We start from the raw sequence: 12,283 nt of genomic DNA on the forward strand, positions 1-12,283 counted from the left end.
GTACGTCTAGCACTTTCCAACAATATGGAAGCTAGACAGGAGGGATGAGCCTTCCAGGTCAATACCATCTTGGTATCTACATATTCTGTGATTCAATTATGTGGTGCCATCAGAAATACTGTGTTACAGTCAGTTCTGGAGAACAATAACATTGGCATGTATTTGGGGGCAGGGTGGTCTATGGGATCTCAATTATCATCAGCTGCAAAAAAGTTAACCCAAATCTGGTGCTAGGATTCTTATTTTTAAGCCTGTGGGATTATAGGGTAACTTAGACTTGGTGTGTGTGTGTGTGTGTGTGTGTGTGTGTGTGTGTGTGTGTGTGTGTGTGTGTGTGTTGCAGAAAGATTCTATAGTAATAGGTAGGTTTGCATATGATTCCTTTGAAAGGTTGTTAGTATTTTTTATCTTTCTACTTAGTCCCTCCTCTGTGCTGCTCTCCCATCCCATCCAGTTTTAACATATCTTATTCATTAATACCATCTAAACTTTTATACCACTGCTTTGTTTCTCACTTCCCTTGAAATCTTCCCCTGACTCTTTACAGACTTCTTAATTGCTATGTGTATTCCACATATCTGAAGATTCAAGGCTAACATTCACAAAAGAGAAAACATGCAAAGGTTCTTTTTCTGAATCTGGATATCAATCTTTAGAATGATTATCTCCTGATCCATCCATTTTCCTGTAATTTTAATATTTTTTTCCTTTATAGGTGAATAATAGTCATCTGTGTAAATATACCACATTTTAAGTGTCTGTTCATGAGTTGGTAGGCATGTACACTGTTGTGAATAAGGAAGTAGTGAACATTGATGAATAATTATTTCTATAGTTGAATATAAGTGCTTGGAAATATGCTAAAGAGTGATGTATCTGAATAATGTGCAAGATCTCAGTTTTATTTTTTTTAGGAACCTTCACACTGATGTGTATAGTGGTTGAAGTACTTTTTATTCCTAAAAGCCAATCTTCTTTCTCCACATTCACATCATCCTTTGATTTTGTTGTTGTTTGTTTGCTTTTTGAGACAGGGTTTCTTCATGAAAAAGTCCTAGCTGTCCTGGAACTTGATCAGTAGACTAGGTTGAACTCAAACTCACAGAGATTAGCCTGCCTCTGCCAGGCTCACAATTTGTTTTTTGTTTGTTTGTTTGTTTGTTTTTTGTTTTTGGTTTGGTTTGCTTTTTGTTTTTTTTATCTTAGCCATTCTGATTAGGAAATTTGAAATCTCAAAGTAGTTTAAATTGACATATCTGTGATCACTAAGAATGCTGATTGACATATCTTTGATCACTAAGAATGTTGAATTATTGAAATGTTTTTAGGTCATCTATATTTCATCTTTGAGAACTCTCTCTCTCTCTCTCATACAATTCCACAACCCAGTGTTTAATTGGGTTGTTATCTTGATGTTTAGGTTTTTATTTTTTATTTTTTTTTAGTTTTTGCTATTTTTTGTATATTCTAGATGCTAACCTTCTGTTAAATATACAACTGATAAAGTGTTTTTCTTTCTTTTGGTTAGCTGCAGCTTCATTCAAGTAATGATGGGTTTTCCATACAGAAGATTTTAGTTTCCCAAGGTCCCATTTATGAACTGTCTGTTTTAATGCATTTGCTATTGTGGTCTTGTTCAGAAAGTCCTTTCCTGTGCTAATAAGTTCAAATACATTTCCTACTTTTTCATGTCAGATATTAGGTCTTAAACTGAGGTCCATCATCGATTTGGAGTTAAGTTTTGTGTGAGATATGAGATAAGCATCAAGTTATTTTTAAAAAACCTACTGTATTTTTGCTGTTATGCATAAGGTAGTGTGTGTGTGTGTGTGTGTGTGTGTGTGTGTGTGTGTTTTGTATTATAAATTATCCAGAATGTTCAATCTTGTTGATAAAGTTTTGTGTTTTATTTTTTATTTCTAATAAGGTTGGTGATGTGGTTGTTGCTTTCTATTGGTGTTTTTCTGAGATTATTTTTTATTTCTCTCCAAGCTATAATTAGTGCTTAAAATTCAACCAACTTATTATTTTGTTCAGTCATTGAAATTCCTTATTAAAATGCAAATGCTGTCCTTTGAAGGATAATCACTTTAAACCACTAACACATTTGCAAGATTTGGTTTACAGATGAATTAGGTGTAATTGATCTTGACCCTGAGGGATTAGGTAGGTTTTATAGTGTAGAAAGGAAAGATCTCCATAAGCCAGGTTATTCAAGAGATTCAACAATAATTTTCATACAGGATACTATACACCCTGGCCTCTGAGACACAAAATTTACCCCAAACCATGCAAACTCAGCTTCATTTGTATTTCTCTTTCAATGACACACTGGCCTTCTCAAGAAATTCATTCCCATTTTGGAATATATGAAATGCAGCAGTAAAGGATGATTTCTTCAGTATTTTATATATTTGAGTGGATTTTATTTGTAAACAATTAGGTAAAATTTTTGTTAATATATTGGGGTTGGGGATTTAGCTCAGTGGTCGAGCGCTTGCCTAGCAAGTGCGAGGCCCTGGGTTCGATCCTCAGCTCAAAACAAAATTGTTAATATAAGTAATTGATCCATCACTTAGTGATCATTTTATGGTGGGTATCAATTTTGTTTGGTAGGTTCACATAAAAATCTTTTCGGTAATAAAATACGTGAGGAAGAACTACTTAAGTGTAAATAGTCTCACCTTGCTATATTCACTTCATGTACTATTATTTGAATGCTACTTCAAGATATTTATACCAAGTGACCTATTTAAAACATGTGAGGCCAAGAGTTTTCACCATGCTACTTTTGCCATATAAGTTTTGTGTCGCAAAACAGTGAACATGGCTAAGTAAACTCATAGTGATCTCATCTATTCCCTATTTTCATTTTTAAAATAACTTATTGTTGGAGGCTTCTCCTACATATTGATATGTGGGGCTAAATTTAATTGTCAAATTGCAATTTTCTTGTTTTATCCTATATGATATATCTATGAGAAATCAATAATAATGAATCTTTCCATATTATTGTGATAATCTATAGAAAGTAACTTGCCTGGCTTTGAAGTTCATTAAATTCAGGCGCTAAAGAAACTTATCTTTCCCAATTTCATTTCATTTATGACTCATCGATATGAATATAAAACCTGTAATCATACTTGGCACTTATGCACCATTTTGTTAGTACTCTTACATAACCCACAGTACTGAATAATGACATTCTGAGGAAAGATAATTAGTTAAAAATAAAAAGATTCCATGTGAGACCTCACAGGACGTCATGCCATTGCTTATTTTAGACATTAGTAGTTGTTCTGTATTTTGACAGTTTGATATAGCTTCCCCTTTATATCAATACTAATTGAATAGCAAAATTGATACCATCATGGTTTTTCTTCTTCTAGGGTGATAATTTTTTGACACTTTTTCTCTGATACACAGAAACATACATACATACACACACAAACACATACCCCCACACACATATATGTCATCATAGTATGGCACATGGTATGCCATTTTTCTTTAGTTTCTTTGACCCCAATGAAGCATAAAAGGGTTAATAGTCACTGGAATTTAAAGAAGGGAGACAACCTCTAAAAAATAGAGGGAAGTATTTTGTTTAAAGCATACATATAATGTATAGTTTGTTTTCAAACAGAATTGCTTTGTCTCATAGTTAAATGGCCATTCAAGAAACAAAGTTAAAGTAGTGTAAGATGTGTGATAACTAAATTTTCAGAGACATCATAAATGATGTACATACCTACTTAAATAACTCAAATTCTTATCTAATTTGAGCTAAAGATTATAAATTTCAGTATTTTTCCTAAAATAATGTATTATGAACACTTCTTAGACCCTCTATTCCTAAGTAAAAATAGAGGCTTTGGGATTGCCTTCACATATTATTTTTCTGTTGTCAGAAATATGAGGAAAGTATTTTATTTTGTTTATATATTTACCAATGATGATAGACAAAGGCAAGAAATTTTGTGGCAATAGCATGCTTCCTATGGAGATATGCATGTCTGTAATAATATAAGGTAGTAAGGAACATTAACATAAACAAGTCAATTTTCAAAAGGTTAGACAGGATTTGCACACATCAGAATTCAGAAGGATATAATTACTTAAGGCATAGTTAATGAAATTCAAATCAAAAGGCTTAATGTGGATATGAGTGCTTGAATTTTGCATAAAGAAGAGAAAATGAAACGATACTTCTAATTACACTGACTTTTTAATGACTGAACTTTTTATGAAACCAAGCTGAAAAATATTCAATGGATACATTTTATTCATTGAATATCTCCATAGCTCTGCCAAAAAGCATAATATACATTTAAGGAACACATAGAAAATCAAAAGAAAAGAAAATTACATGTTATGTTTATAAACTCAAATTATTGCATGTTGGGAATATGTTGAGTATTACAAGATATTAGCATATTCAAAGTTTATGAAACAGTTTTTTTTTTTTTCAAAAACGAGTTGTGGTATTGTGTTCCTCCAAAATATTGTGCACCCTAATAAATTTATCTGGGGTCAGAGAACAGACAGCCACTAGATACAGAGGCTAGAAAATGGTGGCACTCATGCCTTTAATCCTAGCATTTCAGAGACAGAAATCCCTCTGGATGTCTGTGAGTTGAAGGCCATATTGGAAACAGCCAGGCATGGTGACACATGCATTTAATCTCAGAAAGGAAGCCTTTAATCCCAGGGAGTGATGGCACAAACCAGAAAGATATATAAGGCATGAAGACCAGAAACTAGAAGCATTTGGCTGGTTAAGCGTTTAGGCTTCTAGCAGCAGTTCAGCTGAGATTCATTCTGGATGAGGGCTCAGAGGCTTCCAGTCTGAGGAAACAGGATCAGCTGAGGAACTGGCAAGGTAAGGTAGCTGTGGCTTATTCTGCTTCTCTGATCTTCCAGCATTCACCCCAATACATGGCCAAGGTTTGATTTTATTAGTAAGACTTGTTAAGATTCCTGTTACAATGAGTCAGCCATTTACTAGTCATATTGAAGAGTTATTGGCATTATTTTGTTTTCTCAAAGAAAGCTCAAAAGATCACTCTAGTTTCTGCTCTTCAACTGATAAGTACTCTTAAATTGGACTTGAAACGGTGGCTGTGTGGCTGTATAACATTCATTAAGCTAATAGGAGGGAAAATTGTTCCTTAAATTAGACATCATTAAATACATTTAAATTATAAAACTTTTTCCCCGAAAATTTACTCTTAAAGTTCTAACTGCACCAATATCCACTGTAATTAGAAATATTTTCAGAGGTATAGTTACAATATCATGGTTTTGTCACAGATTAAATTAAAAGTAAGAAAAAAATGATCACTTCAGCATCAGTTGTTCAAGACATCCATGATTACAGTCTTTCATATTCAGATGCTTTTAAAGTTCTATCATTCATTTTTCTTGAATGATTTCATCAATTTTAAAAATTTAATGCTTGGAAATGTTCATGACAATCTTTTAATTCTCTTAATTACTTATTTGAGCATGGAGTGAATAGCTATTGGCTTAATTAGTCTGTTTTTGTTAATAGGCCTGAATTGTTTCAAGATTTACAACAGGTAGTCCTGATAATAATCACAATATAGATATTAAAAAACTATCCATTCTTATAATTAAATGAAAATATTCCTTTGAACTATGACTTCATATTTATTAAAAATTCAAATATTTTCTAAAACTAGATAGAACATTTAAATTATTAAAAATTAGAATTTGACTGCAACAAGTCTTCCATTTAAGTCTGGGTGAAATTTTTGATGTGCTTACAAATGGTATGTTGTAAAAAAGTGCAAATCTGCAATGCAATACAGGTCTAGCTGACACACACAACCAAGTTGAGCAGAGCAAAAGAAATGAAAAGCCAGGACCAGTGAAATGGCCTAGAAGGTAAAGCAAGTGCCTGCCTTGAAGCTGAGATCTGGGACCTACAAGATGGAAGGAGTGCACAGACTCCAGCAACTGGTCTTCTGACTTCATTATATGCTTCATGACACACATACACACACACACCTTCATACAGACATATAAATAAAATAAATGTAATAGACACTGAAAAATAAAATCCAGGGTTATCTAGACTGCTTAGTTTCTTCGAGCCTTGGTTAAAGACTATATTTCACGTTAGAACTTATGTTTTAGAATTCTGAACTTCTGTGCTGTGCTTTTAAAACTAATTATTATTAATGCCAATCCCATTTCATTTCAAGTGTCTGCATGAAAACCAAAATATAATTAACTACAAGCACCAAAAATTAAAATAAGCAGTTGTAAAATTAACTCCTTTTTAAATATACGTTACTCTCCGAATTCTAGTTTACTTTCCGTGCCTCTTTTTTACGTATTTGAGTTCTCAGTTACTGTACTTGCTGCAATTAACTTACAATTACTATATAAGAATTTAAGTAACTGCCAACACCTGAACTGTCAGTAATGAATATGAGGAAGCTAAATGTCAATCAAGGCACATGCACAAAAGGATATCTGGGAAATGCTTTTAAGAAAAATTATGATGAAGCAAAAATCAAAACACTTTTGAATTAGCAGTATTTTAAACTTTTACATGTGGGTGTGGTGTTTTTTTTTTACGTACTTTGAAATTCTAATTTCAAGATAATCATTGGTGAAAAAGAAGGTGAATAATTATTAAAACATAAAAATAACTGTTTTTCCTATATTCAATACTAATAGCAAAAAAAATATTATTTAAAACCTGGTGTTAAATCCCAAAGATAATTGTACCATTATATAAAGTGCTGTAAGAAATGTCATTTACTTATATGATAAAAAGTTTTGTATTGGATGTTAAAGCAGTCAATGCAAATAAGAAAGACAAACTTACTTCAAAATATTATTAGGAACAACATAGTCACCTGTATAATGGCATGCATGCATGTAATAATAAATTTGGTTGGCTTTTTATGTTAACTTTCCTACATAGTTTTGAACCCAATGTGCCACTACAAATTTCACGTTCAAATACCCTACTCAGTTATTTATATATGTAAGTGTATTCAAATTACTGAAATGTTTGATTTGAATTGCAGAAATATAATTTAGATTTTAAAATCTGTGGTTAAATACTAATTTGTCTTCATCAAACTCAAACTCAACTTTCTCTGATAATTTTAATTGCATGTTAGAGATGCATGTATGGTATTTCATTGATGATGAAGAAATATGTGCCACGAATTTGATTTAAATATAGTCAATTTCATAAATTGTATATCATTTCAAAATGGACCTGTGAAATTCTAAGTTTTCTACAACATAATTAGATAAGACAAATAAGTTAGAATAAATTTTACTCATCTGTCATGCAAAAAGTGATTTAAAAAAATTCTAATCCTGAGAAAGTAAGAGGAAGCCAAACGAATCTGCTTTTAGTTTTTATACTATGGAAGTTGAGTTCAGTATGGGATCTCAAAGTCCATTTAATTATGTTATTGAAAAAATGTGTATGGCTCTGTCAAAGAGACAACAGTAATAAAGGACTTTGTTAGCATGTTATTGTCCGAACTTCCTTAGAAACCCTGCCACTGAAGCCCTCAGCTGACCCCATCAACAGGCAGGTGGCAGTTGATCAATTGAGTACAAAGTTACTGGGAGAATAATTTCAATTACAGGAGTGTTGTTGCCTATACTGTAGACAGAAAAGAGCAGAGGTCATCCATCTTTCTGAGTTTGCATGCCAAGTGGCATTTAGTTGTTGCTTTTTTTATGAAGAATAGGGAAATAAGTACTAATGGCAAACTCCAAAAAGGCCTGGAGATTTTACAATCCATGGCATTTGGATAAAAGTTCAGACAATGTAGAAGCAAGACAAACATTGTAAGATCTTGGGAATTTCTAGAATAGTAGGAATTTTAAAGTCAACTAAACTTATTTGGCAGTTTATTTAGTTAATTAATTCAATAACAAGCTAACATTGAAGGCTGGAACCAATGTCTGCATCTTGGGCATAAGGTACATACAATCTCAACCAAACCATTTTATCAGTCCTGTACCTCAATCAACACTAGGAGAAAACAGTGTTTCTTTCTTATGAAAAGAGAAAAAGTTAAAATTAAATATTAACAGTTCTTTTCTGATATTTTGCTTTTCTTAGAGTCTAACTAACTTGCAACCCTATGACTTTGGTCTTTTGTCTTCAATTTGGAGTGCTAAAGTCTGTGGACCTCATATTTTATAAGATGAAAATATATGTATAGAGTGTATAATTATTTTACTAGATGTCATGATATCTGTTTATTTTTAATCCATTTCCAGCTCTCTTCCAACTGTATAGAAGAATTGATATAAAGTCAGAAAAGTTCTTAGAAAGCTAAAAAAATGTTCTTTTGTATATCTGTACCAGCACACTCTCCATGAAGAAACGGTGGTAGTGATGACTGAAGATATGCCTTTGGATGTTTCTTATGTGCCTTCTACTTATTTGACCGAGATCAGTCATATCTCACAAGCTCTATCAGAAGTGGAACAACTTATAAATGCTCCTGAACTCTGTGCTAAAGATTATGAAGATCTCTTTAAGCAAGAGGAGTCTCTTAAGGTAAAAGCACAGTGTTTTCTTTGAACTTTACTGAATGATTACTGCACTGTGAATAAACTTTTAATTATTCTTGGACTTCTTAAAAATTATAACATTGTTAGGTAAGATATAACTTAGAAATACTTTAAAATATTTAGTGTTGGAAGATGGCTTTCCAAAGTATTGCACTACACAGAAATTATGGGTCACAGATTCATGAGGGGCAGAATCATGAAGCTAGTTTTGATAGAGTTTATTCACAATTAGTATATTACTTTACTTTTTCCTCTCCCAATGGTAGACTAGATGAGATTTAAATTGTATCTTCTTTACATTGCCTTAGTTACTTACATTCTTCATATAATGCATGTATTCCATTTCAAATTGATTTCAAACACGCAATATGATATATAGACTATAATTGAGTAGAATCTGACTAAATAAGCCAGGTATGGGGGTATATGCCAGTAACATCAACATGTGAGGTAAAGGAGGGAGGAATTTTCCTTAGACACTTTCTTTAAAACCACCATTCAAAGATTTTTCACCAATTTGAGCTTTTTCCAAACAAATAGCAGTCTGTTATTGAATTCTGAACTGTGACAAATCACGGTGATGTAAAAAGTTATGAATTTAGTAGGCAATGTATAGAGATAAATGAAAGTATCATCCAGAAAAATGTACATGAAAATGTGTGTCTTAAGATAGTTTTGCAATCTTATACTTCACATTCAAAATGAAATATTATTGTATAGCCACAGCTTGGCATTTGCCAGAACAAACAACAGAATGTTATAGACAGATGAGTTTGCTATCCGCAGCACATATTAACTAAAGCACTTCACTGGCTAAGTGATTTCTTGGGAGCTTATTCCATATTATATGATTTCTGCATAAGTATACAAATAGAAAACAGTGTTTGATTTGGAAATCAGCATTTCAACATCTTGAGTGACTTGAATTAAATTTCATACATTAAGTCAAATAAACTATAAAATGACATACTAAATGAGAACTTCATGGATGTCTGGATCCAGTCCATCTGCTTCACTATGGTGTTGTTATTTTATAATCTTTGAAGTAAAAGTCAAAAGCTTTATGTGTACAGTGCAGAGAAGCAGCTCAAACACTGGATAAAGGAGACTTGCCTGCATATTTGTCATTATTCACATTAACTAATCTCTTCTGACAGCATAGTTTGTAAGCTCATTATTGTCATTAAACATGCAAATCATTAATAATAATCTAATGTTCATCATTTTCATGTTACTAGACATATTGGTCAGAAGAGTAGTGACCTTGAACTTATTAAGTTGCATGCTGAATATCTTCAATTCAGTCCCTCTTTTTTCATTATTATTTCTTTATCTTTTAGCATTCCATACTGCAGTTTCCCTTCTCTCCTCTCCTACCCACCCCTCCATTCCCACCTCTCCTTTGCTGCCCACCATCTATCCACTTCCCCTCCATTTCTATTCAGAAAAGGGAAGACCTCCCATGGATATCAATAAAACATGCATATCAGGTGGCAAAAAGACTAATCACCTCCCCTTGTTTTAAGACTGGCGCAGGCAACCCAATATGAGGAATAATTTCCCCAAGAGCCTGCAAAATAGTCAGAGATAGCCCCTTGTTAGGAGTCCCACAATAAGACTAAGCTACACAAATGTAACGTATATGCAGAGAGCCTAGGTCAGTCCCATGCAGGCTCCCTGGATGTCCCTTCAGTCTCTATGAATTCTTATCAGCTCTGCTTAGTTGGTTCTGTGCGTTTTCTTGTGCTGCCTTGAACCCTCTGGCTCCTACAATCCTTTTTGCTCTTCTTCCTCAGGATCCCCAGAGCTCAACCTAATGTTTAGCTGTGGGTCTCTGTATTTGTTCCCATCAATTGCTGGGAGATGCCTCTCTGATGACAATTGGGCTAGGCACCAGTCTATGAGTATAGCAGGATATCATTAGACATCATTACGTTGACATTTTTTTTCTTTCTGTCAATCACATTTGGTTTTGTCCTAGGTGGGGGATGGGTGAAGCATGGACCTAATTAGTCATCTCAATAAAAACCAGGAGGCAGGTATCAGGGTAATAACTTGAAAGATCAGAGAAAAAGATCCTCCTATCCAAAGAGCCGAGATCCTGTCTCTCTAAACTCCAGCACATTCATTAGGCAGGAGAGACTGTAGACCAATGGTTATGTGGCTGGGTTGGTGTCTCAATACCTCCACTGGAAGTGTTGCCTGGTCACATAAGAAGGCCAATTCAGGCTATGTGTCATGTATTGCTGGGATTCTTAGGTAAGGAAATCATTTTAGATAGCTGGGAGTTTCGCTTGCACTAGGTTATTACCTCACCACAAAATCTATTCTATTTCCCCGTCCCAGGGAGATTCCCCCTCCCTAGATCCCTCCTTGTTATTTAGCTTTTCTGGGAGTGTGGATTATAGCATAATTATCCTATACTTTATAATTAATATCCACTTATGAGTGAGTACATGCCATGTATGTCATGCTAGGTCTGGGTTATCTTACTCAGGATGATTTCTTCTAGTTATTTCATGCTGTCAGTATGTTTAACAACTGAGTAACACTGCTGTGTAAATGTAGCACATTTTCTTTATCCATTCTTTGGTTGAGGGGCATCTAGATTGCCTCCAGGTTCTGGCTGTTATTAAGAAAGTTGCTAGGAACATAGTTGAGTAAGTGTCCTTGTGGTAGGTTAGAGTGTTCTTTGGATATTTGGCAAAGAATGGTGTAATTGGAGCTTTAGGTAGGATGATTCCCAATTTTCTTAGAAACTGCCTTATTGATTTTTCACGTGGCTGTACAAATTTACACTCCCAGCAGCAATGGAGGAGTACACTGTTTATCCCAGGATGAGCTATCACTTGTGTTTTTTTATTTTAGCCATTCTGACAGGGATAATATGGAATCTCAGAGTCATTTTGATTTGTATTTCCCTGATGGCTAAGGATGTTGAACATTTCTTTCAGTGTTTCTAAGCCATTTGAAATTCTTTTGTTGAGATTCTCTGTTTAGATCTGTACCACATATTTTCATTTAATTGTTTTGTTTTGTTTTGTTTTGATGTCTAGTTTCTTGAGTTCTTTATATATTTTGGAAATTAGCCCTCTGGCAGATGTGGGGTAGGTGAAGATATTTTCAGTTTTGTAGGCTGCTATTTTTTCCTATTGATGGTATTCTTTGCTTTACATAAGCTTTTCAATTTCATGAGGTTCCACTTACTAATTTTCAATCTTAGTTCCTGTTCTGTGTTCTGTTAATAAAGTGGTATCCTGTGCCAATAGGTTCAAAGCTATCTTCCACTTTCTCTTCTATCAGGTTTGGTGCATCTGGATTTGTGTTGAGGTCTTTGACCCAAATGGACATGAGTTTTGTGGAGGGTGAAAGATATGGATCTATTTGCATTTTTTCTATATGTGGACATACAGTAAGACAGCACCATTTGTTGGAGATGCTTTCTTTTTTCCATTGTATAATTTTGGCTTCGTTGTCAAAAATCAAGTGTCCATAGGTGTGTGGATTTATGTCTCTATCTTCCATTCAATTCCATTGATCCACATGTCTGTTTTTATGACAATACCATGCGGTTTTTATTTCTATAGCTTAATAGTAGAGCTTAAAATCAGAGATAGTGATACCTCCAAAAGTTTTCTGATTATACAAGATTGCTTTAGCTGTCCTGGGGTTTTTGTTTTTCCATATGACGTTGAGT

The 12,283-nt window shown here is 33.8% G+C and overlaps 1 protein-coding gene across 4 annotated transcripts in view; it reads left to right on the forward strand.

Moving 5' to 3' along the window:
* Nucleotides 1-12,283, forward strand: part of Dmd (dystrophin) — a 1,920,150-nt gene that overhangs the window by 730,115 nt on the left and 1,177,752 nt on the right. For all 4 annotated transcript variants that reach the window (XM_036174407.1, XM_036174408.1, XM_036174405.1 and 1 more), the window contains one exon: nt 8,378-8,572. In XM_036174407.1, the coding sequence (XP_036030300.1) occupies nt 8,378-8,572 (195 nt within the window). The remainder of the gene's footprint in view (nt 1-8,377; nt 8,573-12,283) is intronic.

The sequence above is a fragment of the Onychomys torridus genome, chromosome X (assembly GCF_903995425.1).
Source record: "Onychomys torridus chromosome X, mOncTor1.1, whole genome shotgun sequence".
Lineage (NCBI taxonomy): Eukaryota > Metazoa > Chordata > Mammalia > Rodentia > Cricetidae > Onychomys > Onychomys torridus.